General features: G+C 43.2%; 2 protein-coding genes and 1 non-coding gene across 6 annotated transcripts; 2 read left to right on the plus strand and 1 right to left on the minus strand.

Annotated features, from left to right (window-relative positions):
- Positions 1-3,164: 3,164 nt before the first annotated feature.
- TRNAR-ACG (transfer RNA arginine (anticodon ACG)) lies at positions 3,165-3,237 on the minus strand. The gene has a single exon. It is a non-coding gene; the product is annotated as a tRNA-Arg (tRNA).
- A 286-nt stretch (positions 3,238-3,523) lies between these two features.
- PRMT5 (protein arginine methyltransferase 5) lies at positions 3,524-12,052 on the plus strand. The gene is made up of 17 exons (XM_077127206.1): positions 3,524-3,689; positions 4,357-4,475; positions 4,776-4,861; positions 5,033-5,167; positions 5,566-5,678; positions 5,823-5,872; positions 6,092-6,255; positions 8,050-8,211; positions 8,382-8,459; positions 8,572-8,630; positions 8,717-8,839; positions 8,926-9,101; positions 9,664-9,773; positions 10,023-10,116; positions 10,281-10,397; positions 10,604-10,668; positions 11,499-12,052. The coding sequence occupies exons 1-17, from the start codon at positions 3,580-3,582 to the stop codon at positions 11,649-11,651; spliced, it is 1,914 nt and encodes a 637-aa protein (XP_076983321.1). The 5' UTR covers positions 3,524-3,579; the 3' UTR covers positions 11,652-12,052.
- Positions 12,053-13,261: 1,209 nt separating this feature from the next.
- Positions 13,262-26,457, plus strand: RBM23 (RNA binding motif protein 23). Of its 4 annotated transcripts, XM_077127207.1 has the most exons (14): positions 13,264-13,480; positions 18,084-18,160; positions 18,873-18,994; positions 19,452-19,499; positions 20,269-20,442; positions 20,679-20,732; positions 20,915-21,032; positions 21,130-21,282; positions 22,073-22,210; positions 23,129-23,194; positions 24,641-24,836; positions 24,916-25,032; positions 25,127-25,211; positions 25,294-26,457. In XM_077127207.1, exons 1-14 carry the CDS (start codon positions 13,297-13,299, stop codon positions 25,295-25,297), a joined length of 1,536 nt encoding a protein of 511 aa, XP_076983322.1. In that variant the 5' UTR covers positions 13,264-13,296; the 3' UTR covers positions 25,298-26,457. The 4 variants fall into 4 exon arrangements, with proteins under 4 accessions (XP_076983325.1, XP_076983324.1, XP_076983323.1 ...); XM_077127209.1 differs by lacking the exon at positions 19,452-19,499 and having other exon boundaries at positions 13,263-13,480; XM_077127208.1 differs by lacking the exon at positions 25,294-26,457 and having other exon boundaries at positions 13,263-13,480; positions 25,127-25,215.
- The last annotated feature ends 415 nt before the right edge of the window (positions 26,458-26,872 follow it).

Raw genomic sequence — 26,872 nt, forward strand, 5'->3', positions numbered from 1 at the left:
CAGCAATTATTAAAAATGATCAATGTTTTTCTTTTTTGGTTTGTTACATATAAATGGATTTCCTAATACGTAATTTTGTGTTAATTCCTTGTAGGGTTAATTGTGGTATAATTACTAGGTCGGTATAATATAGAATTTTTTTACTCAAATATTTTAGGATTTTTTTACATTTATATTCATAAGTGAAAATTTTCAATAGTTTTTTTGTGTGTACATGTGCGTTTTTGGTGCTATTTCTGACAGGTTTTGATATTAGGCTTATTCTAGCTTCATAATAAATTGGACAGTTTTCTATTTTTTTCTATGTTCCAGAACAGTTTCTACTTTCTATTCATTTTGACAGATAAACACTGTATAATAGAGATGACAAGGAAGAGAATGCAAATGGGCACAGATTATTTTGCCTCAGTAAATCTGACACTTTTCTAGCTGGAGGACAGTGTTGATTGCCAAGAAGCAATTTGGAGCAGTCAGAGGGTCAAAGAGCCATTATTCTGGTGATGAAGAGTGCAGCTGGCTGGGCAGGCACAGAGGTGAGTGAGGGTGGACCTGGGGAGGGAGGCAGGTGCTGCGGGAAGCGGGGGGGGGGGGGGGGGGGGGGGGGGGATGCACAAGAGAAGATGAAAGGAGTGCTGGCAAAAAGGGAAAAAAACAGGATCAGGGATCAGGGCCTGACAGTGGGGAATGCTGTTTTGCCCTTCTGTTCCACTCTCCCTACCTCCATCCCAGGAGAGGCCTGCATCCCACAGTAAGAACAGTGGTTCACAAACTTCAGAATTCAAGAGGTCAGTTTGTAGGGCCAAACATAGAGAAGCAGAGGATAAGATAGGTTTCACTAACTTTACTTTTTTGCCTGGGGCCAAGTTCAGTACAAGGTTTTCTATTCTTTTTCAGTCTTTCCCTTTTGCTCCTCCCCTGTTCAGAGAGGTGGGCCCACAGTTATATGCTGGGTTCTTCTTTTATTTAATGGCACAGACAAGTGCTGTAGGAAAGGCAGAGAGCAATCTGGTATGGAATTATGGGGAACTGTTCAGCATCATACTTGCCACACATCTGAAGCCTATTCTGAATGAAAAAACAAAGACAATACAGATAAATGAAATTCAGCCCATCTAAACTCACTTTAAGATCAACCCAAAACTCTAGGCTCTTTTTACATGAATCCTTTTGAAAATTATTTTAACTGATGGCAAAAGTGACATTTCTGTCTCATAGATTTCCTTCTAACCCATGGATAGGTTAGTTAACAACCAACAGAGCAGCCGCCAGCTTGCATTAGGAGTGACATGCCAGGAGCACAGATGGTTCACAACCCAGATAATGAGCTTCTGAAGAAGAAACATCTAATAAGTCTTCTGCGGATGTGGAGTTTGGTTGGGCATAGTTGGGGCAGAGAATGAGCAGGCTTCTGAAACAACCCTTTTTTACCTCTTAAAATGTCTGTGGAGCTCTCACCCACTTCTCATGGACAAGAACCTACTGCAAAGAACTTCAGGGAAGAATTCCAAATAAACTAGGCAGATACTCCACCCTAAGGAAGGGAGCACAGATACCCACTCCTTAATTTTAGGCTGACATAACTTTCTTCCAATGAGTACAATATGGGGGGTGGGGGGTCGGGGGGAGAACAACTTCACATTGGAGAAACCCATTCCAAGGTTAACATCAACAGGCATAAATCATGTTGATAGAATGTATCCTTGATAAGGAAAATGGCACTTTACCTTTGTGATATTCCTCTCCAAATCCTGTATTCTCGGTCTAATCATGAGAAAAACATCAGACAAATTCCAACAGGGGGCCAACCTACATGACACCCTACCAGTATGCCACAGAACTATCAAGGTCATCAACAACAAGGGAAGCCTGAGAAACTGTCACAGCCAAGAGGAGTCCAAGGAGACATGACCACTAAATGTTATGTGGGATCCTAGATGGGATCCTGAAACAAAAAGAACATTAGGTAAAACCTAAGGAAATTCGAAATGACTTTGGATTTTAGGTAATAGCAATGTATTAATATTGGTTAATTAATTGTAACAAATATACATTATTAAGATGTTAATAAAAGAGGAATAGAGGAAGTTGTGTGTTGTGCGTGTGTAGAAGCTATCTGGGAACTCTGTGCTATATGCTTAATTTTTCTGCAAAACTAAAACTGTTCTAAAAATAAAGTAGAATAAGAACAAGAATACCTGCAGGAATTAAATGAGGACTAAGAGAGGACAACAGTACCTCCAATCTCTTTAGGCTCTATGGGTCATTTCCTTAATCCTTTGGCTTTAGGACTTTCATCCTTTACATTACAGGCGAGCTCATCCTATCCACGCCCTTTGCGTGTTTCCCAGGGCCACGGTGACGTCATTCACTCGCCTGTCTGCGGTCACTAGCTCTTTTCTGGTGACTTCCAAATCTCTTGCAACTCTGTTTTCACACAGCGCCCCCTAGACGCCCAAGGCAGCATGTCCAAACCTCAAAATGATTTTCTCTGGAGTCGGTCCCCTCATTTCTTGTCTCACCCTCGGGTCTCATTTCTCTTTCTCACGGCCCCTACCAACTGGTCACCCGTGCCGGCCAACGCCTCCTGTTTACGGCCTCCTGTGCTGTGTTCTCTCCTTATTGCCAGGTCCTTCACATCTCTGGACTCCATTGCCTTTCTCCCCCCTTATGGCTTTCCTGGCTTTGTTCCTTTCCTTCTTTTCCGTCCCTCTAGCTGCTGTGGACGTGGGGAAATGCAGACTTTCTGTCGGGCCTCCTGCCAGGCAGCACCGTGACTTCCGTCCTCTCTAATCACTCGTCGGGAATTCCTTTTCTCCAGTCTATGGGAATGGGTGTGCTTATCTACCTTTTGTGTTTGAGACATAGAATCACGGAGAATTAGTGGTTACCACGGTAAATTTAAACATGTAACATACTAAAGGAACGGAGCCCATTTTAAGAGACCCAGCCATTAATGATATTTTCTCACTGTGAATGTAGATCTAGGTAGTGACACAACCACCACCTCTGAAGAGGATAACGGGAAAAGGCTGACATAAGAGAGCTGCACAACCTAATAGAATTAAGACCTAAAAACGAGATGATAACGAAATCTAAAAAAGAACTAAATAAAAAGCTCTATATAATTAATAATAGACCGTGTAATAAGGTAGCCCTTGTCCAACCGAGCCAGCCAGGAGTCGAACCTGGAATCTTCTGATCCGTAGTCAGACGCGTTATCCATTGCGCCACTGGCCCTAAGACAAGCCTGGTAGTCCCAGTGATGATACTTCAAGCTTATACTGCAGGGGTTTATGGGCTGTGTAGTCAATTAACAGAAGTCTGGAAATACGTGAAGCATTGTGGGAAATCGAAGTTCGTCACGAACTACACCCTGCGATTGGTGCATTTTGGAAAGCCACGCCGTACATCATGGTGCCGCCCGCGGATTGGCACTTCTCGCCGGCCCGCCTCTGCTCGCGCGGTGGGAGAGACTCTGATGGTTAAGCAAATTCGTCCCGCCTTCTGGCGGCTTTTTCTCCGCTCTGTGATTGGCTGCTACTATCAAGGAATCCCGGCGTGGACAGCGCTAGGGGAAAGATGGCGGCGATGGCGGTCGGAGGTGCCGGTGGGAGCCGCGTGTCCAGCGGGAGGGACCTCAATTGCGTCCCCGAAATAGCTGATACTTTGGGGGCTGTGGCCAAGCAGGGGTGAGGGCCCTGACCTCTGCAAGCGGAATGCGGGGTCCAAACTCGCGGACGGAGAGGGGCAGTCATTTTCGAGAGGCAGGAGTGACGCGGTCGGAGTGGATAGGATATGGGCGGGAAAAACCATCACTTCTTGGAGGGAGAGACCTCGATCCTAGGAGCGTGAGAAAGGAAACTTATTGGGAAGGGCGTTCGTGTGGTCACTGAGCCCAAAAGTTGGGGGAGCTGTTAGGTGAACCCCAAAAAGGGGAGTGCATTCGATCCTTCAAGGCCCTAGAAGTCGAGATTATTTTGTGGGAGTGGGAGTGGGAGGAATTGTTACCTGGCAAGGAGGAAAAAAAGGTTAATTCTGAGAAGGGAGGTCCGAGCAGTATTGGGACAGATTCTGTGTGCAGGTCCCGAAAGGCCTATAGAGCGAAGTAGCAAGAATTGTACTTGGCTTGGATTTCCTTCTCTTCTCTACTCATATTTGCCATGACTGTGTTTTTTGGGGAAGTTGAGGCACAGTGTAGCGGAAGTGATATGCTCCAAAAGATGGACAGCAGCTCAGGGTCATAGACTGATGGTAGCTTAAAAAGGCCTGTACAAGTGGAGATACTATAAATCCAGTTGCTTGGACTTCTGGGCACAGTTGCTTTACATAATGACTCTGGGTCTGTCGCGGTTATAGGTTTGATTTCCTCTGCATGCCTGTCTTCCACCCGCGTTTCAAGAGGGAGTTCACTCAGGAACCTGCTAAGAATCGGCCTGGCCCCCAGACAAGATCTGACCTACTGCTGTCGGGAAGGGGTAGGGACCATCCCGTGTCCCTTAATTATCATAGGCAGTAACAACTTATGCTTTATCAGAGCTCTCATTCTCCATTTCTAACTTGGAAATATTGGTTAGTCCCCTGGGATAAAGATACTCTTGCCTTCTCCATCTTTGCTTGTTAAAAGCCTTAGTTCTCTATTTTGGATTAGAGTATCCCATATCTGTGATAGAAAAAGTCCTTGTCTTTCACCTCTACTTTATTCCCTGCTAAGAACTAGAAATTTAGAGTAAAGTGCTGAACTTCATTTATTCTTTGTCTTTCTTGGGGCTGTGCAGACTGGAATACACTAATTGTGGGAAAGCTTTCTCCATGGATTCGTCCAGACTCAAAAGTGGAGAAAATCCGCAGGAACTCAGAGGCGGTAAGATTGTCTGTCACCTTTCCACTGAATCTTTTTTCATTTGAAGATTATGTCTGTAACCAACCTGGGTTTTTTCCTCCTATAGTTTGGTGAATCAAGTATCTTATATAATGGTATTAAACATATTTGTGGTGTGAGCTCTTAACCTTTTCCTCTTGATCTCTATTTCAGGCCATGTTACAGGAGCTGAATTTTGGGGCATATCTGGGTCTTCCAGCTTTCCTGTTGCCCCTCAATCAGGAGGATAACACGAACCTGGCCAGAGTTTTGACCAACCACATCCACACTGGTCACCACTCCTCCATGGTATGAGCAAGGGGCTCCTTTCCTGCTGCATATTATAATAGTCAGGCTGTGCTAAGTGTCTTCTCATGCCTAGCCATTCAGTGTAGGGTGCATTTTGCAGAATTGAAGTATCAGCACTGTCCACCCCCCATCTAAAATTAGTATGCAGAAAGTTACAAAGTGTATAGAATATGTCAGTTATTTATTTCCTGAAATTTAAGAGTTGAATTAAATGACAAGGCAGGGGTTTATATAAGGACATAGATATGATACCCATAATATGTACATAGTTACAAATTGGGAAAAGTACATAAAGGGATTAAGTTGAGATCTGGATCAAGATCTTTTTAATTGGAGAAGTTTTCTGGACCCAATAAGTTCAAAATAGAATTCTAAATAGCATACTTGTTCTTGTGCAGTTTTGGATGCGGGTACCGTTGGTGGCCCCAGAGGATCTGCGGGATGATATAATTGAGAATGTACCAACTGCACACACAGAAGAGTACAGTGGGGAAGAGAAAACGTGGATGTGGTATGTCTCCCTTTTGTGCTGCTATATGCAAGGGTAAAGGGTAAGAGGAAGTACAGGGTGGAACTTGTAGTGAGATTTTCTTGAGATGTGGTGACTGGTGGCCGTGTGAATGTGACTGTATTTTTCTGATTTGATTCTGGGCAGGTGGCACAACTTCCGGACTTTGTGTGACTATAGTAAGAGGATCGCAGTGGGTAAGTTCATGAGAGTTCTTGTCTAGGTATCCCTTCTTGATCTCCTCTGAGAATCAGTAGTTAAAATTTCATGTATACTTGGCTACTGGGCAATTTTGCTACTTTTCCCGTACCTCAGTCTGCCCTGTTCTTAAGAAGAGTAAGCAGGCCTTGCACAAAGAAGCAAGGAAGGGCTTCTTTCTGGCAATAGTTGACAGGTCTTTCTCTTCCCTCATCTAGCTCTTGAAATTGGGGCTGATCTCCCATCTAATCATGTCATTGATCGTTGGCTTGGGGAGCCCATCAAAGCAGCCATTCTCCCCACCAGCATTTTCCTGACTAATAAGAAGGGATTTCCTGTTCTTTCTAAAATGCACCAGAGGCTGATTTTCCGACTTCTCAAGGTAGGTGGTAGAAGAGTTCTAAAGGTGGTCCAGCTGGTCCTCTTGGGATCCTTTCTTGTGGAACTCAGTCTTCCTCTCTGGTTTCTAGAGAGCAATTTTGGCAAAGTTAGAGTCTTGAGAACCACACGACAAATAGCATTTGAGGCCCAGAAAACTGGAACCAGATCCCATGAGAATTTAATTATTTTTATTTTGTCATTTAATATTTTTGAGAAATCTTTACACACATACAGTTCATCCACAGTATACAATCAGTGGCTCATGATATCATCACATAATTATGTATTCATCACCCTGATCATTTTTAGAACATTTGTATCACTCCAGAAATAGAAATAAAAAGGAAAAACTCATACATCTCATATCTCTTACCTCTCCTTCTCATTGACACTAGTATTTTAATCTACCCAATTTTTTTTTCTACCCCTTATCCTCCTTCCTATTATTTGTTTATTTTTCCTTATTTTTTTCTCATCTGCCCATACCCTGGATAAAAGGAGTATTAGACACAAGCTTTTCACAATCACACAGTCTCTTCTAGTTTCCTAGGTGCAGAATATGATATACCAGAAACAGAACAGCTTTTAAAGGGGGGAATTTATTAATTTGCAAGTTTACAGTTCTAGGCTGTGACAATGTCCCAATTAAAGCAAGTCTATTGAAATGTCCAAATTAAGGCACCAACAAGAGGTTACCTTTATTCAAGAAGGCCAGTGATGTTCAGGGTTTCTCTCTCGACTGGAAAGGCAAATGGTGAGCATGGCGGTGTCTGCTAGCTTTCTCTCCAGGCTTCTTGTTTTATGAAGCTACCTCAGAAGCGTTTTCTTCTTCATCTCCAAAGTTCTCTGGCTGTGTGTGTTCTGTGTTCTCTCCAAAATGTTTCCTCTTTTAAAGGATTCCAGTAAGCTAATCAAGACCCACCTGGAATGGGTAGAGTCAGAACTCCATGGAAGCCATCTAATCAAAAGTTCCCACCTACAATTGGGTGGGTCATAGCTTGGTGAGAATTATCAAAAAGCTCCTAGCTAGCACTGATGAATGAGGATTTAAGGACATGGCTTTTCTGGGGTCTACCACAGATTCAAATGGGCACACAGTTACACTGTAAAAGCTGTATAGTTACACAGTCTTCAATAATCGAGGCTACTGGGAACACAGTTCAGCAGTTGCGGGTACTTCCCTCCAGCCACTCCAATGCACCATAAACTAAAAAAGAGATATTTATGTAATGATTAAGAATAATCTCTAGGATAACCTCATGACTTTATTTGAAATCTCTTAGTCACTGAAACTTTGTCTCATTTCTCTCTTCCCCCTTTTGGTCAAGAAGGCTTTCTCAATCCCATGATGTTGGGTCCCGGCTCATCCCAGGAGTCCTGTTCCACGTTGCCAGGGAGATTTACAGCCCTGGGAGTCACATCTCATGTTGGGGGGAGGGCAGTGAGTTCACCTGCTAAGTTGGCTTAGAGAGAGAGGCCACATCTGAGCAACAAAAAAGGTTCACTGAGGGTGAGTCTTAGGCATAATTATAAGTAGGCTTAGCTTCTCCTTCGCAGGAATAAGTTTTCATAGGGTCAAACGCCAAGATCGAGGGCTCAGCCTATTGAAGTGGTGAGAATTTACCCAAACTTTCACTTAAGAAGTTACAGCAAGGGTCTGTGGGGCTCCATAAGCCAGGATGATGTGTATGTGGCATAAGAGGGCTTTATATGTTCATTGAAGCCTCATAATAAATAATGGTACCTCAGAATCTTGGTTTGAGGGCTATGTCTGATAGTCCGATTTCTCTCATAGCTGGAGGTACAGTTCATCATCACGGGCACCAACCACCACTCAGAGAAGGAGTTTTGCTCCTATCTTCAGTACTTGGAATACCTGAGCCAGAACCGTCCTCCACCCAATGCCTATGAGCTCTTTGCCAAGGGTTATGAAGACTATTTGCAGTCCCCGCTCCAGGTGAGTCTGGAGTACACTGAGAAGAGGGAGAGGAAAAATACCTCTTGAGAGTAGGTACACAGAATCCCTACCAGAACTTAGGAGGCAGTGGAAAGGTTTTTGGTGTTCTGTTGTATTGTCCCTGCCAGAAATTGGCTGACTTACTTTGCCTTTTGCCTCTCATATATCAGCCACTGATGGACAATCTGGAATCTCAGACATATGAAGTTTTTGAAAAAGACCCCATCAAATACTCTCAGTACCAGCAGGTACAGTGTGGGTCCCAGGTTGGGGCAAACATAGGATTATGGTGGCCTTGGTGAGGATGGGATTATACCCAGGAGTCCATACCTGCTGAGGTCACTTCTCTTTCCTCCCCAGGCCATCTATAAATGTCTGCTGGACCGGGTATCAGAAGAAGAGAAGGATACTAAAATCCAGTGAGTGCTCTCTTGTGATTCCAGGATCTTGCATGTCTGCCATTCTATATTCCAAGTCTGTCTGACTCTTTTCCCTCTTTTTCTAGAGTGCTGATGGTGCTGGGAGCAGGCCGGGGCCCCTTGGTGAACGCCTCCTTGCGGGCAGCCAAGCAAGCCAACCGGCGGATTAAGCTGTATGCTGTGGAAAAAAACCCAAATGCTGTGGTGACGTGAGTAGCAACCTGCTTGTTGGGGAGTTAGCCCCAGTTCCCTATTTTCCCCGTCAGTATCCTCATCTGTATCTTCTCTGTTTCAGGCTAGAGAACTGGCAGTTCGAAGAGTGGGGAAGCCAGGTGACAGTGGTCTCATCGGACATGCGGGAATGGGTGGCTCCAGAGAAAGCAGACATCATTGTCAGTGAGCTTCTGGGCTCCTTCGCTGACAATGAACTGTCACCTGAGTGCCTGGATGGAGCCCAGCATTTCCTAAAAGGTGCCTCCAGGCTGGGGTGTACTGACTATGGGGAATGGATTATCAGGTGGGAAGGCTGAGGAGGCATGATGTTGGGTGGGTCAGCAGCCTGCAAGGAGCTTAGGGGAAAGGTGGTTTGGACTTGGGGTCAGATCATACAGGTTTGAGACCTGCTACTCTGCTAACTCTGCGGCCTTAGCAGATGAAGCTCGGTGTTCACATCTGAAAAATGAGAGTGGACTAGAGAAGAGATTCTTGACCTGAGGTGTAAGAACTCCCTGAGCTGACCTGATATCAGCTTAGCTTTCATCAGAATCACAAAGGGTTTGTGACACAAAAGTTAAAAACCAGAGAAGGAAAAAAAAACAAAAAAAAAGAGAAGGAGTTCTCCAATATCTTAGGTTTCTTCCAGTTTTAATCTTGTATAACTTCATACTTTTACCTGGAAGTGTAATCCCCCATGACAAGAAGTGGGAGCAGGCCAGCTTGGGTCTGTTTTGATGTGGGGGAGTGTTATGTGAACCTTCTGTTAGGTGCATTATCTGCATCCTTTGGGAACTAATTTGACCCTCCTGCTCTACAGATGATGGTGTGAGCATCCCTGGGGAGTATACCTCCTTCCTGGCTCCCATCTCCTCCTCCAAACTGTACAATGAGGTCCGAGCTTGTCGGGAAAAGGACCGTGACCCTGAGGTAAAGAACTGTTCTCTTCTGGAAGGAAGTGGCTCTCTTTAGTTCTTTTTCTATGTTAGCAGCAACTATTCTCTTCCATTGGAAGAAGGTGAAAAGATGAAGCAGCAGATAGGGGCTGGGGCAAGAGGTTGAAGTTAAACTATATTTTTATTTTTTTCTGTGTCCCTGTGGCATGTATTTCTTTCCCTCAGAGAAGTAGGTATCTCTTGCCTGTCTTTTCTAACTCCTGCTTTCCATCTCTCGGGACAGGCCCAGTTTGAGATGCCTTATGTAGTACGGCTGCACAACTTCCACCAGCTCTCTGCGCCACAACCTTGTTTTACCTTCAGCCATCCCAACAGAGGTGAGGTCTCCTGATTGGATGAGTGTGAGTTTATCCTCCTGATTGCTTCTCTTGCCATCCCAGGTGTGCCCTATCTACTCTTCCCTTTCTGGTTCATGCTCCTGCTTTGCGAAATTGCTGAGCCCCTGGCCCCTCACCACCTACACACAACTTTTTCCTGACAGATCCTATGGTTGATAACAACCGCTACTGCACCTTGAAGTTTCCTGTGGAGGTGAACACAGTGCTGCATGGCTTTGCAGGCTACTTTGAAACTGTGCTTTATCAGGACATCACTCTGAGTGAGTGTCTGAGGCAATGGAGGTAGAGTATTTGGGGGTACTGCCTGGACAGTTTATGAGCCATTTGGATTCGAGGGGAACCCAAGGGTTAGTAAATGGGGGTCTTTGAATATTTGTTTCCATGATCATAGAAGATATATCCCTCAACTGAGACAGAAGGCACAATCATGAAGACCTTGGTTTTTTACACTATTTTGTCCACCCAGGTATCCGTCCAGAGACTCACTCTCCTGGAATGTTCTCTTGGTTCCCCATTCTCTTCCCCATTAAGGTATGAATTGCCTTCAAGGCTGTAGGTTAAGAATGAGTAACTTTTACCATTAGTGTTCTACCTCTTCCTCTTTTCCCAGAACGGTACTTGGCTGTGACCCATGTTCTACCTCTTTCACATGCTTTTAGATCTCTATTGTAGGCATTTGAATAGCTACTTAAGTCTTCTGTCTGGCCTCCCTACATCTACTCTGGCTCTTCTGTCTGTTCTCTACCTTAATTAAGAATTCACCTTTTAAAGCCTCAAATCTGATCATGTATCTCACTGCTTAAAATCCTTCAATGCTTTCCCACTGCCCTTAACTAAAGGTCAAAATCCTGAATTTTCTTGTTAAGACTTGACATGATCTAGTTCTTCTCTACCTTTTCAGTTACTGACCCCCTTGATTAATTTTTTTCAGCCCTATAGACCTACTTTTGTCCCCTCTAATACCCATCTTCTTTCCTGTCTCAGGCTTTCACAACTTTTTCTTCTACCTAAAAATTTTTTTGCTCATCTCTTTTCCCAGCTAATTTACCTCCCAGGTCTCTTATTATTGTCAGATAAACTATTGTCATGACTTCTTAGACTACTTTAACATTAGCAGAACGTTCCCTTTTGTGGGTACTTTCATAGCACCATGTACATGTTCATAGCACTCGCCACACTTTTATTTTTTCAATGTCTGATTGTTTAAGGTTTTGACAGACTTCAAATAAATTTCAAGAATTATAATACTCATGTATGTCATTTCATCTCTACACCTAACTCAGTATATTGCCACATACTATTCATTATTCATATACTATTCATTTGGTCCACCCTGAACCTCTCTGTCTTTCCTCCTACAGCAGCCCATTACGGTACGTGAAGGCCAGACCATCTGTGTACGTTTCTGGCGGTGCAACAATTCCAAGAAGGTGTGGTATGAGTGGGCTGTGACAGCACCAGTCTGTTCAGCTATTCACAACCCCACAGGCCGCTCGTATACCATTGGTCTCTAGCTCTGCCTGCAAGTGTCCAGAGTCTTGGAAGCAACATCCGGTTCTGCTCCTATAGTACAGAAGGTGCAGTACATCAGTGGGCTGTGACTCCTCTTGCCGATCAGAGAGGAGCATTTCAGTCTGCTTGCTGCCTTACATCAAGGTGAGCAAAGGATGAGAGTTAAATACAGGGCCTGAGCCACCAATCTGTGAAGACCTCAGGCCAGGGCATGAGGAATTAGTGCTGGATCTGCAGCCACACCAACCAGGCACTCAGCCTCAAGAGCTCGCTGGGATAATCCTGAGGACATTTGACTTGAACACATTTTCAGCCCTTTCTCTGCCTATTTCTGTCCCGGTTTTGATGGTTTTGTGTAGGAGGAAATACAAATAAAGTAAAGTTATGACCCTTCCTGCTTCAACCCCACTGCCCCCTGCCTCTGCTTTCCCAAACCCCACTTTGACCCAATCATATTCAGCTCTGAGCCCTTATGCTATTCAAGACCCAAAGAGAGCGTAACTTTATTCTCCATTTAGGAGTTATGATCCTAAGCCTTTTTTACAAGCTAAAGTAAGGGCTTGTCCCTCAGGGCCTGTGATTAGGCTTTTCTCTGAGGAAGAGGCATAGACTTTGCCACATTGGGACAAAATGGGGTAGTGAGTGAAGCCAGTTTCCCTATGCCTTTTGGAAGCTCCAGACTGCCAGCTCCTTTGTTACTTGGGAGAAAACTTGGGAAAAACTAACAAGGCATCGCCAGTGAGAAGCCACCTATTTGTTTAAATAAAATCACAACGTTATAATTTGAAACCCTAAAAGACTATCTAGTCCAAGTCTGTTGTATGGAGAAGGAAGTGGAAAATGCTCTAATGACAAAATATTCAAATCAGAACTGGAACAAGTCCTCTGATTGTAGCTTAGCTATATTAGGCATCTGAAGTCTGGATGCTTTGGAAGCCCTTGGAATGGGAGAGTGAACAATAGTTCCTTCTCTTTCTGGTTAGAGGTCTGAGTGCTGCTGCACCAAAGAAGACCTGAGAAACTGTCTCAAGTTTGCCCTTGCAGTGGAGGTGTGTGGGGCACTGACTTGAACCAAAAGTGCTTGACAGGCCGAGCGTAGAAGGACACAAAACTGGTAAGAGTTGTTACCCAGATCCCAGTCACTGAGAGCGGGAGGAGGTGCTGTAAGAGTTATGTAGACAACCGTCCGAATGGGAATGCGAAGTCTTACATCCTGTGCCGTTGTGAAACAAGCATTTGCTCTTCGCAAAACTCTCCTTGGGAAGAACGATGGGACCACCTCAGCAGATCAGAGTGGGGACGGCCAAAGACGTCTATTGTACATTCTCGTTGGCCCCGCCCATCGCCTTAGCCTAGTCAATCCTAGCGCCTTCTTTATGAGAAGGTGGGTACTTTACTCTGGTTCTTCTTGCTGTTTTCCCCGCCTTCCGCAGGTCATTTAGCCAACGAGAGAGTGGTGGGCGACTACAAAGGACGCTTCCACTTTAGTTGCTGTAAGAAGCTAGCCAATCAGTGGGAACTTGATGGTTGCTAAGGAACTGTTCAGTTTGGCTCCACCCCTAGGAGTTTAGCCAATGAAAACTCGTATGCGGGACTGTTGCCACGAGACCAGCGAGGTTATTTCTACCGCCGTCTGTGTTTCGGTGCATGCGCAGTTTGGGGAAAGTTCTGGTAGAGAGCGGAGTGCCGCCATTTTGCGGGAAGAAGAGCCGCTCCGGTTGCAGTGCTGCTTTTACTGCTGAGCCTTTGGGAAGTAGCCGGGCTTCGCGCCCCTGCAACAGCCCCAAGGGAACGGAGAGACCCGGGACCCCCCTGCGGGGACCCGGAACTGGTGAGAAACCCCGCAATCCGGTCCCCACCCCCGCGACGTCCCCTTTTCGTGACGTTCTGCATGGCGCCTCCCCCTGACGTCACGGGTAGAAGATGGCGTCACGAGCAGAATGAGGCAAACTTTTTAAATTAAAAAAAATCCTTTTTATTTTTAACTGGAAGTGTTCACTACTTACATGCCGTCCAGTAGCGTCGTTTTAGGGATTGGCAGCGTCGTGGCACTTTTCTCTACCGATAAAGATGCTGTTTCAAGGATCCCAGTGACTTCGTTCCGTCTTTAGGTCTCTTCAGCCATGACGCTTACGATCCCCCATCCAGAATGGGACATCGACCCCCCCGATAGGACACATATGAACAGTTTTCAGACCCTGGTGCATCACTCAGAGAAACATAAGGAAATTGAGACTTCTTCCTTAATCCCCAGCCTCTTGAACTCATATTAACTGTTCGTCTCAATGGGCTTTTCCTCTCCCCTTTTTAAGCGCACATTTAGTGGTGATAAAGGGGCGTAGTGTGGCCATATATGAACTTTGAGCGCCGGGAACACTAATTCTCGCAGCAGTAGTGCCAGTCCGTTACTTACGGGACCATTTTTTAAAGGGCATGGCTTCTTACACAAACATGGGAAAGGAAGCTTTTCAATTAATGTTTTTAACTTTCTTATTTTTGCTCCTGTCCTTAATTAAGCTTCTTTCAGTTCGGAGTGTTTATGCCCAGTTCAGTGACTGGACCCAGGACATGGCGCTACAATTAGACCTGGGACTCCAACATGTGAATTCTGCCTGAACTGGGCTGACAGTGGTTCTTCATTCTCTTCTGCCCTTCAGAAGAGAATTTGTTTTTTGTTTTTTTTTCATCATCTCAGAGTTCTTTATTAGAAAACAAATTAATCACACTAAAGAACACAAAAGAAAAGGAACATAATCTTGCAATTCTAGAACACAAAACTAAATTATATGGTAAGGGATTCTTAAATTTTCAAAGAGTAGGAAAAGAAAAAAGTAATAATTGACAATCATTTAGGACAGTGTTTCTCAAATTTAGCTCCTTCCACAGACATCTTCTTGGGAAGGGAGCCACAAGATTTCTGTAGTAATTTTTTAATTTTGCATTTTAAATTTGAGAATCTAAATCAAAGTAACACACAGTTGTTCAGGATTACCTGGACAAATATCTTACATAAAAATACTGCCACATGATTGCAGCATCTTCACTTGTGTTTCTGACCCCTGTGGTACGAAGTGAGAACAGTACTTAACTTTTCATGCAGAGTTTCTCAGCTTGGGTCCTTACAGACTTTTCATGGAATTGTTGAACGTTTCCCATGAAAACTATTAAGTTATCTAGGTTGAGAACACTGTCTCAGAGTCGTGTTTCTCAATATGGGATAAGATGATATAAAGATGGTGAAGGGGGATATGCAGGTAGTTTGAAAAAGCACATTTAAGAAGCTGTTGATTTCCTCATGCTAACTTGTGTCTTTACTGTGCTGTGACAAAGACCAGCCACTGCAATGATTATGGATCCTAACCCAGTTTTTGGAGCAGGGGTGGAAAAAAGCAGTGTAGTACATGCACGGATGGGATTGAATAGACCTTGACTCAAAAGCTAGGACCCAGAGTTTGAAAACTACCAATGTGAAAACGTCTAGCAATCTGGGCTTTAGAAAGATTACCGTAGATATAACTAACTTCACTAACCCAGTGAAGGTGCAAGTTTAAAAAAATGTATATTCATTCATTTGTTCCTGATAATGAGTGAAAACTTTACTCCGATTATGGGGGTTCATTTGTAGAGTTGTGCATTGAGGGAAAGTTTTTATACATTTGTCAAGTTATTCCTACCCTGTGCTGACACTCAACAAAGCAATTCTTGAAGTCAGAAGTGTTTCCTTTGGAGAGGAAAAGGCATATTGTAAAAAGTAGAGGAGTTTTAAAACACTTAGAAAATTTGTTGAGACTTGGTACCTGAAATTACTGAAAGGAATGGAGTTTGAATACTAAAACCTTTTATCTTTGGAATTGTTTTCCCACAACAGGCTAGAGAGTACATATTACAATTAGCCTGGTTCCTGATATTTTGAAGTATACACTGAGCATGCCTTAAATCCAGGAGGCACACAGTAAGGTATAACTAATGAGACTGATTATTTTAGATAACCCATCAGAATATTCATGTCCAAATAAGTGACTATTTAAAAATAAACATCTTGCATCTTGGTATGCTGTATTTTAAAATTTTATTTTATTTTGTTTAAGGTTAAGTTATAAATCACATGAGAAAGGTAACCTGATATGGCAGACCAAACGTTAGAGTCAATGGACCTATCTAATCAACACTCAGCTTTTTCATTAGAATTATGTGACTGGGCAGTTCACAAAACCTCAATATTTTCATCTGTGCATCAGATCAGATATGAGCTGCTTATAGCATATAGTACCTTTGATTACTAAATAAAAATAAGGCGATATTATAAGAAATTGACACTACTGGTTTTAAACGTTCTTTGACTTGATTTCCATTTTAAGCCTTAAATTTGGCTCCAAATGAATTATTTCCCCGTGGCATACTTAGCACAATGACTAGCACATAATATGTACTATGACTGCATGTGTGTGATAGATATTGTTATACTTAAATAGATCATCAAGAAAGGTTTTGGTCTTTGAGGACAATCAGACCAACATTAGGTGGCACATTAGTTGCTTTGAAAAGGACAGAGCTCTTCTGGATGTAGATAGTCTGATTATGACGAGCTTCTTGTCACAGAAATTCCTCAGATCAGTTTTTCTTTTTTACAACTTCATTGAGGTATAATTGACTACAATAAACTATATATATTAAAATGTACAATTTGATGGGTTTTGATATATATATATATCTATATATATATATATGCACCCATGAAACTAGCAAAATCAAGATAATGAATATAGTCATGACTGTCAAAAGTTGCCTGTTGGGCGGGCCGCGGTGGCTCAGCGGGCAAAGTGCTTGCCTGCCATGCCGGAGGACCTCGGTTCGATTCCCGGCCCCAGCCCATGTAAAAAACAAACAAACAAACAAAATACAAGAAAATGTTTAAAGATGTTTCCCTTTCTTCCTCCCTTCCTTCCTTCCATCCTTCCTTCCTTCTGTCTTTCCTTCCCTTCCTCCCTCTCTCTTTAAAAAAAAAAAAAAAAAAAAAAAAAGTTGCCTGTTATTAAGATTTAAACTTAAACTAGTTATTTATGCAGCATTTTAAACAGTGGAATGGGGGCCTAGTGTCCATTAAAATATGAATAATACCTCTTTGAATACCAACATCTTTTCTTCCCAAGAGAGACTATATAATGTGTTTTGTCTCTACTTAGGTATTTGGTTTCCTTCTAGACTCTTGACCTTTTTTAAGCCATAAAGGAGAACTAGTTTAAGGCATAAAAATAAATCTAGGGTGAGAGACATCTGGTAAGATCCTTTTGGAGTTCAAGAAACAGAACTGTGTATCTTGTTTTTTACATTTTTTTATTAATTTTTAAATTACAAAAATATATTACAACAAACAAACATTCTTATGATCATTCCATTCTACATATATATATAATCAGTATTTCACAATATCATCACATAGTTGCATATTCATCATCATGATCATTTCTTAGAACATTTGCATTAATTCAGAAAAAGAAATAAAAAGACAGCAGGAAAAAATTTATACATACCATACCCCTTGCCCCCCCTCCCTTGTATTGATCACTAACATTTCAATCTAAATTTATTTTAGCATTTGTTCCCCCATTATTTATTTTTATTCCGTATGTTCCTCTCATCTGTTGACAAGGTAGATAAAAGGAGCATCAGACCCAAGGTTTTCACAATCACACAGTCACATTGTGAAAGCTATATCATTAGACAATCATCTGCAAGAAACATGGCTATTGGAACACAGCACTACATTTTCAGGCGGTTCCCTCCAGCCTCTCCATTACATCTTGACTAACAAGGTGATATCTGTTTAATGCATAAGAATAACTGCTCAGGATAACCTCTCCACTCTGTTTGGAATCTCTCAGCCATTGACACTTTATTTTGTCTCATTTCACTCTTCCCTCTTTTGGTCGAGAAGGTTTTCTCAATCCCTTGATGCTGAGTCTCAGCTTATTCTAGGATTTCTGTCGCACATTGCCAGGAAAGTCCACACCCCTGGGAGTCATGTCCCACGTAGACGGGGAGGGTGGTGAGTTTGCTTGCTGTGTTGGCTGGAGAGAGAGGCCACATATGAACAAAAGAGGTTCTCTTGGGGGTGACTCTTAGGCCTAATTTTAAGTAAGCTTGACCTATCCTTTGTGGGGTTAAGTTTCATATGAACAAACCCCAAGATTGGGGTCTCAGCCTATTGCTTTGGTTGTCTCCACTGCTTGTGAGAATATCAAAAATGCAACTTGGGGAAGTTCAGTTTTCCCCCTTTCTCACCATTCCCCAAAGGGGACTTTGCAGATACTTTTTTATTCACTAGAACTGTGTACCTTGAAGTCATTTTCTTGGAGGGGGTAAGAGAAGGTAGGGTGCTGGAAGAGGAAGAAAAATGTGAATGAGGTTCTTATGTTTCAATGTCCTCTTCTCAGATTTTGGCACAATGGCGTCCGATGATTTTGATATAGTGATTGAAGCCATGTTGGAGGCTCCCTATAAAAAAGAGGAGGTAATGTTCCCTACCCCAACTCTTGAAATAGGGTTAGTAAGAAATAGCAGCTGTGCATTATCAGTTTCAACATTTTATGACTCTTCTTTCCTACTTATTCATTAAGTGCAGCCATTCATAAACGGTGTAAGCTTTTTTTTTTTTCTGCATGGGCAGCACTGGAAACTGAACCCGGGTCTCTGGCATGGCAGGCGAGAACTCTGCCTGCTGAACCACCGTGGCCTGCCCTGTCGTACTGTCGTAGGCTTTTAATAAGCTCAGCTGGAGCACTCATACTCAAGGGCCAGGTTTTTAAAAAAGGATCCCTCCCCTTCCCCCCCCCAAAGCCAGGGGCAGGGAGATGATGTGGGTGGTGGTGGGAACAAGTGTTTTGTTTTTAACTTTTGGTTACATGGTGGAAAGTCAGCATTCTTAGACCTATCTCTGATTTCTCACTCCCCTGGGATGCAAATGTCATTGGAACAGATGTTGAGTAGCTTAAGTTTCAACATCAAAATCTGCCACGCTTGTCTCTTCCTTTTGGATAGTATCCTTGCTTCCTATCTTACTCTCCCTACTTGGAAATCCAGGACCTCAAAATCTGGCTAGATAATTGAAAGCTTTGATTTCATGGACTTTCTTCCCTTGTTCACATTTCTTCTATTCTTTTGCCCAATGAAATCTGTGTGCCTGCCACCTTGTGCTTATGGGATTTTCCTGGTGAACCTCTCAGGATGAGCAGCAAAGGAAAGACATTAAAAAGGACCGTCCTAGCAATATGACCAACAGCACCAGCAGCTCCAGCAACAATAGCAGTGGTACCAGTGGGAGCAGCATCAGTGGTGAAACAAGCAAGTGAGTGTGGGGTAAAGAAAATGGTGGCAACCTGGGGAAGGGAAATAGTTGTGTCCATCAGAGAGCCAGAACGGGGGAGGTAGTAACTCTTAAAACTGCTAACTTTTAGTCATTGCTCTACTGGGTCATAGGAATAATGGTGATATGGTTTAATGATCTTCTAGTCTTTCCAGTGGATCAGTCCTAGCATCGGTATATTTCATTTGAATAAAATAGCAAGAGGACCTCTGATTTGGAAACACCAGCTCTTGCTTGGCTTTGGGGTAAAAAACGGCTTCCTCAGATGCCTGACAGCATTCGGGGCCGTGTGTAAGTTGATGTTGTGCAGTTGCTGTGAGTTACTGTCAGATCATCTTCTGGGCTTTGGTCTTTTACTGCTTTCTGTTTCACCCTGGCCTTACTGTCATTCCTTTTTCTTGGAAGAGATAATAGTAAGAATTCTCACTGTCTCTCACAGAAAGAGAAGGAGTCGGAGCCATAGTAGAAGCAAGGATAGAAAGCGCAGGTCAGTATGACTCCCAGGGGTGTAAATCTCTCTAGCAATTTCTGGGACAGAAATCCCGGCATAAGCTGGGACCTGGCATCAAGGGGTTGGAAAACCTTGACTGAAAGGAGGAAGAGGGAAATGAGAAAAAATGAAGTGTCAGTAGCTGAGAGATTTCAGAGTTGAAAGGTCATCTTGGAGTTATTCTTACACATTATATAGATGTCAGTTTTTAGTTTATGGTGTATTGGAGTGGCTGGAGGAAAGTACCTGAAATGTAGAGCTGTGCTCCGGTAGCCTTGTTTCTTGAAGATGGTTGTTTAATGATATAGCTTTTACAGTGTAACTGTGTGATTGTAAAAACCTAGTGTCTGATGCTCCTTTTATATGGGGTATGGACAGATGAGTGAAAAATGTGGATAAAAAATAAATAATGGGGGGACACAGTTCAAGATAAATTGGATAGATGGAAATACTAGTGGTCAATGAGAGGGAGGGGTAAGGGGTGTAGTGTGTATGAGGTTTGAGGGTTTGTGGGTTTGTTTGTTTTTTTAATTTCTTTTTCTGTAATGATGCAATGATATAGTGAGCCACTGATTGTACACCATATATAGAATGTTTGTATGTTAATATTTATCAGTAAAAATATTTTTTTAAAAAGGAAAGCACAGGCCAGCTATTGGGTTTTGGGAATTATCCTAAATGGAAGAATACCAGTGAAAGCTAAATATCGCAGGCAAAAAGAGGCCTGCTGTTCTTTAACAAACTTAGTAATCATTTTCCTCTGTAGTCGTAGCCGAGACCGAGATCGGCGTAGACAGAAGAGCAGCCGGAGCCGAAGTCGGGATAGGCAGCGTCACCACCGCAGCCGGAGCTGGGATCGTCGACGTGGTAGTGAGTCCCGGAGTCGGGACTGGCGGCGTGAGGATCGTGTGCGCTACAGGAGTCCACCACTCGTCACCGGGTATCATCTTTTGTTAATAAGATCGCTTGTGTTATAATCTGGGCAAAACACCAAATTATATTATGGACCCTGCCCAAGAGAGCTTTTAACCCATTGTGATTGGCAGAATACCCTGTTACTAGAGGGGTGGTATTAACAATTCAGACGCGAGGTGAGGTGCTAGACTCTGGTTTCCTCATGTTGGTAAAGACCCAGTGTGAAATAAGGTTGGGTGATTGATTGTCTCTGTTTCTTAGGCGTAGGTATGGACACAGCAAAAGTCCTCATTTCAGAGAGAAGAGCCCTGTCAGGTATGTTAATGTGAACACTTTTCTAGAAACATCGATGGAGAACATGAATACAATGAATATGTGAGATATAAATACAAGGTTGTTTGAACAAAACTACAGGAATGGGTAGTACTTGAAGGTTAGTTGGAAAATGCTGACAAGTACTGAGTAGTTGGTTTCCATAAATTCTACCAACTTTTTAGGGAGCCAGTGGATAATCTGAGTCCTGAGGAGCGTGATGCCCGCACAGTTTTTTGTATGCAGTTGGCTGCCCGCATTCGACCTCGAGACCTGGAGGACTTTTTCTCTGCTGTTGGCAAGGTAAACTCCCTCCTCCTTTTTAGTTTGTTCTCTTTGGAGTATCCAGTGTCCTGTCCCCTTTATGCCCAACTCAGGATTTTCTTTTTACCCTGGATAGGTTCGTGATGTGCGTATCATCTCAGATCGGAACTCGCGTCGTTCTAAAGGCATTGCCTATGTGGAATTTTGTGAAATCCAATCTGTGCCTCTGGCCATAGGGCTGACCGGGCAGCGGCTGCTGGGAGTGCCTATCATTGTACAGGCCTCACAGGTGAGCTGAGGAACTTACCCGTTAAAAAAACAGGATTGCAGCTGTGAAAGAAACCCTTAACTTCATCGGCTTTTCTTAAGTGAAGGTAACCTCTGGTTGGTGCCTTAATTTGGACATTTTTACAGGCTTGCTTAATTGGGACATTTTCATGGTATTAGAACTGTAAATTTGCAACTTATTAAATTCCTCTTTTTTAAAAAAAAAAAAAGAACCAACCTTGGAATTCCCCTAAGGGCTGCCTCTAGAAAAAGCAAAGATCTTTTCCAATGGTCCTGGTCAGACCTTTTAGTAAAATGAATCTAATAATTTCAAATAATTAAAGAAGGGCATAGGAATGCTAAAAATGCCATGGCCCTCACTGAAAGCTTTCAATAAACCAGGCGTCATTCTGTAACTGAGAACTCAGGAGTTAACATGTGAGTTTGATTACTGACTCATTACAGATATTCCTTTTTGCTTTCTGGTATATTGGAGTAGATGGAAGGAAATTAATGAAATACATAAATACTCTCTTTTACATGCCAGTTTTTTGCTTTTTCATATCTATAATTTCATCCATGAAGTGTTGATTATCATAATATAATTCTTACAATATTATAAAATTGTCACAAATTCAATCCAAATTTTGTGCAGTGTCCATTGATTTAAATTACAAAAAGGTTTATAAAGCTAAATGTAATAAATTAATAATGATTAACATGAATAAAAAATATTAAAACATGAGAAAAAAAAACAAACAGGATTGGAGTAGGGGGCAGAAGACATGACCCATCATTTCTTCTTCCTCCAGGCTGAGAAAAACCGACTGGCAGCCATGGCTAACAACCTGCAGAAAGGCAGCGGTGGGCCAATGCGCCTCTATGTGGGCTCTCTGCACTTCAATATCACTGAGGACATGCTCCGGGGCATCTTTGAGCCCTTTGGCAAAGTGAGTAAAAAGAGGAAGACCTCTGAAGGGAATTGGGAACAGTGGGGAGGGTGAGTGTCCCTTTCAGTTCTGTCTGGCCATGATTAGCTCACATGTTGTATATGTCATAACCGGCATTTAGGGCCATGCTGTGAAAGTTATCGTCCATGTCCGTGTTCATGCTCTCAGTAGACAAAGGAGTCAGCCACACAATGAAGTCAAACAGTGGGCTCCAGATTAAGATTAGTCAGAGAAATGTTTTAGGAAGAAATGGCTTTCACTCTCTTTTTGAGGGTAGTACATGGACCGGTAATTCAACTTGGCTCACCTGAATGGCAGATGAGCTTTCTACAAGTTAAATTAGGAAATTCAGTATCCAGAATATACATTTTGTATCAAATAAACATCTCTCCCTTTGGTCTCACACAGAAGTTGAAGTTTCAAAATATGGATGATATCATCCTTTACCCTGTATTCAGATTTAGCTTAGTCCTTTCCAGATCAGTTTCATTCTTATCTCTACTCTGTCTGATCACTTTTTCAACTTTTTAAAACAGTTCCTGTTTGAGGTACTGCTGACTTTCATAGCTTCAGAACTCTAATTCTGAGTCTCAAGTGTCACATAAATACCCAAAGTTTCTGGAAACAACCAGATTATACAGAAAGAGCTCAGTATCTCAGAATTTAGAAATTAACAGTTACAACTCTGAATATATGTGACTGCTGTAAGAGCTTACAATCTAGGTCCCCTTACAATAGGCCCCAACCTGATAACCCATGTTCTCAACTTCAGTTCACTGAGTTTTTATATCCTTTCACGTCTTTTTTAAAGATTTAGAAGGATGTAAGTTGCTGACTAGAAAGTTAGAGGAAAGAGTAGGAAAGATCAAAGGTGTGGGTTAACTAATAGATGACTAGTTATTTCTTCCTATTCTGCAGATTGATAATATTGTCCTGATGAAGGACTCAGATACAGGCCGCTCTAAAGGTTTTGGTTTCATTTCGGTGAGTCTCTAGTCTTTTAATTTTTAGTTTTAGTTTGGGTTTGTCCACTTGTCTGATTTTGCAGCTTAGCTTCATCCTCCTCCTTTAGGAACTGTCTAAATGACCCTTGAGATGAGTGCATTGCCTGAGGTCTTGGCTTTGTTCCTTCATTCTGTCAGTGGCCCTGGTATGGGGTGTCCAGGAGTTCAACCAGCTTCCCTGGTGCTGCACCTTGCTCTTTGGGTAATAGTAATGTTTCCAAGCTGCAGCTATAAGAGGTTGGGGGATGAGGGAGGTTAGGTATGGGCTTTTGAAGATGTTTTATAGAACTGGTATATTGTTCTCATGGTAGGGATGGGAATAGGAAGTTATACTTCTCTCTGGCACTACCTCTTTTGAAGCAGTTTCTTCATTGAGGAAGATCTTTGTATCTAAACAGCACTATAGGGAGAATATGGAGGCCGCCTAACAATGTGTAAGTCTCACCATTTCCTGACACTCCAGAAAAATTGTTTCCATTGCCCATGACTGGTTCTTCCAGCCCCATGTGACTCCTGACTGAGGGTTGGCTGCCAGCCATTAAGTCTGATAGAATATTTTCTGGACTCAGTCCAGGCAGCAAACATCCCCACAACTGCCTGCAGGGCAGAGGGGAAGTGGATTATGTTTTAGCATGGGAATTGCTCACCTGGGAAGTATTTAGGAAAGGCAGACCACCTGCACCATCTGCCCAGGAACTGTCAGTAGCACACGCTAGGCTCTAAGGCAGGTAATGCTAGAATAAAGCCAAGTTGCTGTATTGATGATTCCAAGGTGGCAGGTACCTTTTCTAGCTCCCTGTGTGCACAGTCTTCTGTGGGGCATTTTGTCCCTGTGCCTGCTTTTTAGGTCAACAACTTTCATGCTTTCACAAACAGCAGATTGGGAATCCTTTTTATGTACCAGGTGCTGCTGATGCTGCCATCCTGAAAGAGACTAGAGAGTAGAGGCGCTCTGGTCAGCAGGTCAGCAGCACTGATGTGTATGTGGGGGTGGGATAGATTTTTGCTGTAAACATCAGGGTGTGTTCCTTTCCAAGGCAAGTTTCAGATTACTAGTTCTTGACTGAGAAAAACATATTAGTCCTAAGAGCTGAAAAAAAGCCCAGGAGCCTTGGCTCTCAGCCTACCTTCCTTTTAATTTTATGTACCCTTATTTAAAGCAGCTTATCACGCCAGAGTCCATACAGATAGGAGACTTTTTGCAATGTTAGATTGGAAAGTGACTTCCATCTAGTCATTTGGAAAAAGTCCTTTTCAGAGACACATTTTGGAGGGATGGAGGTTTTAGGTAACATTCCCTGCCAAATCAAAGTTGTGCTGCAGGGAGCATGCAGTTCTCCTGGGATATAGAAATAGGGAGTATTAGTGAGGCTTTCAGAGGATATTTGTGGCCAGAAGGAGACTCACATGGCCCAATTTCTTGTAGTTCTGTGACTCCGAGTGTGCCCGGCGGGCCCTGGAACAGTTGAATGGCTTTGAGCTTGCTGGTCGGCCTATGAGGGTTGGCCAGGTGACTGAGCGACCGGATGGTGGCACAGACATCACTTTTCCTGATGGGGACCAGGAGCTGGATCTAGGATCAACAGGTGGACGTTTACAGCTCATGGCCAAACTGGCAGAAGGTAGTTTCTCTGTAGGGAGAACCTGGGTTGAATTTTAGATCAACGGTTGGGACCTAACCCTATCTGTTTTTCCTTTTAGGCTCTGGAATACAGTTGCCAACCACCACCGCTGCTGCTGCTGCTGCTGCTACTGCTGCTGCATTGCAACTGAATGGAACAGTTCCTTTGGGGGCCCTGAACCCAGCAGCTCTGACTGGTAGACTTGGCTTGGGGAAGGGGGAAAAGGGTTGGGGTCTGGAAAGAGGAAATTCTCTGTGTTCACTTATTCTTTCTGCCTCTCTCTGGTCCAGCTCTGAGTCCAGCCCTGAATCTTGCCTCCCAGGCAATTGCCTCCCAGTGTTTCCAGCTCTCCAGCCTCTTTACCCCACAGACCATGTGAGTCTCAGTGTCTGGTCCATTTTAGTATTTGGTTATTCTTTTTCCCTTGGCTTTCCCTTGACCTCTCCTCTTGTCACAGGTAAATCAGTGGCCTGGAATACTGCATCCCTGTGCCTCTGGGTCCAGCCACTTCCTTCTTCACATCTGCCCTTCCATGGCCCCTTCTCTCCGTTTTATGGACCAAGCCATCCTAAGGGTATGAACATTGATTCTTGGGGAACCGGGGCCACCCTTGGACACAAAGATGAGCTCCTGACCATGGTCCTTCTATGAGTGGACTCCTGAACAAAGCACCCAATTGAAGATGACAGAATCAACACAACACCTATGTTGAATACATGTTTCTCCGTGTGTATTGTCTTCTGGGATGACCTTCATTGCCCTTTCCAACCACCCCTTAGTGATTCCTTGGGGATTCCTTCCCTATTGGGAAGGCCATAGGGCATCAGCTGAAGAAACCAACCTCTCTCCTTTTCCTCCATCTTTATGTATAATCCATGGAAAATCCTTGTAGGACCTTTGGGTCAGAAGGACTTTGGAGTTTGGAGGGTGAATCTGGAAGCTGCTGGCTTGCTGCTACAGGGGCCTGGGATGATGGCATGGACATGTGCATTGTGACGCCTACCTTTCACCTCAGCTTGTTACAGGTTGGGGCCAGAACTACTTCGGCTCAGTATCTTGCTGGGAGATGGGGGAGTGATCTGTCCTGCTAGGCATTTTGGATGCCTTAAGGTCCTTTAGAAGTTTAGTGAAAGGTGGGGGTACCTTTCCAGTATCTTCCATCTTCTTTTGTATATTTGTCCTTCCTCTCAGGTCCTCCCTTTTTTCCAGGGTTAAAGAATGAAGGGGAGGCTGTTACTCTCCATCAATTCCTGAGTGCTTGGGCTTAACCCTGGTTGTTAAAGCAGCTCCTAACCCTTATCTGGGCATATATGAGCCCTTGTCACTGGATTTTATACCCTTGTTGTCTGTGTATATAAATACATACATATATATATATATATACATATACATATATATATATATATAAACTTTGTACAAAAGGCAGCCCCCTTGTTGTGGCGGCTGCTGCCCATATGTGTGTGTTCTCGGTATGTCTGATTGTAACTTCTCATGAGCCAAAACCACAAATGATTCTAGGGATATAAAACATCTGTAATGCCATTGCAATTTCTTTCCTTTATTTTGATTTTGATTTATTTAACCTTTTTAGAAAGAAATAAAAATGAACAAAGGCTCATGACTGGACAGGTTTTCCTACCTTTGTCTGCTTTATACTCCCAACCCCAAGGTATCCCTCTGCATATGTCTTTGTCTTAATTATCTCCATACCTACCTGCCTGCCAGAGCGACTTCAGGGTTGCTTCGGTACCTTAGAACAGTTCTTGTCTATCCACCAGGTGGCAGTGTGGAGCATGTTCTGCACCTTCCTCTTGGGGTGGTTCATGGTCTTCCTCACTTAAGTACCAGAGAAGCCTCTTAAACTCACCATTTTTACCTATTGGCCTCTGTACTTATCTTTGGCCTTTATTGTTGGACCACTTATCCAAAGGGGGTTAAGCCTTGTTCATCAGCGCTCCCCTGACCTGATATCTACTATGGCTCCTAGCTCAGTACTCCAACTCTTGCTTTCCATAAGGCTCTGGGACATCACAGAC

Source organism: Tamandua tetradactyla, chromosome 14, assembly GCF_023851605.1.
Source record: "Tamandua tetradactyla isolate mTamTet1 chromosome 14, mTamTet1.pri, whole genome shotgun sequence".
In the NCBI taxonomy this organism is placed as follows: domain Eukaryota; kingdom Metazoa; phylum Chordata; class Mammalia; order Pilosa; family Myrmecophagidae; genus Tamandua; species Tamandua tetradactyla.

Bases quoted from the DNA above. Each gene is read 5' to 3' on its own strand.
- PRMT5 (XM_077127206.1), top strand. From the start codon at position 3,580: ATGGCGGCGATGGCGGTCGGAGGTGCCGGTGGGAGCCGCGTGTCCAGC. The intron at 3,690-4,356 runs GTGAGGGCCCTG...TCGCGGTTATAG, and splicing joins GGGGCTGTGGCCAAGCAGGG to GTTTGATTTCCTCTGCATGC. The intron at 5,873-6,091 runs GTAAGTTCATGA...TCCCTCATCTAG, and splicing joins TAGTAAGAGGATCGCAGTGG to CTCTTGAAATTGGGGCTGAT.
- RBM23 (XM_077127208.1), top strand. From the start codon at position 13,297: ATGCGCAGTTTGGGGAAAGTTCTGGTAGAGAGCGGAGTGCCGCCATTT. The intron at 18,161-18,872 runs GTAATGTTCCCT...TGAACCTCTCAG, and splicing joins CTCCCTATAAAAAAGAGGAG to GATGAGCAGCAAAGGAAAGA. The intron at 23,195-24,640 runs GTGAGTCTCTAG...AATTTCTTGTAG, and splicing joins AAGGTTTTGGTTTCATTTCG to TTCTGTGACTCCGAGTGTGC.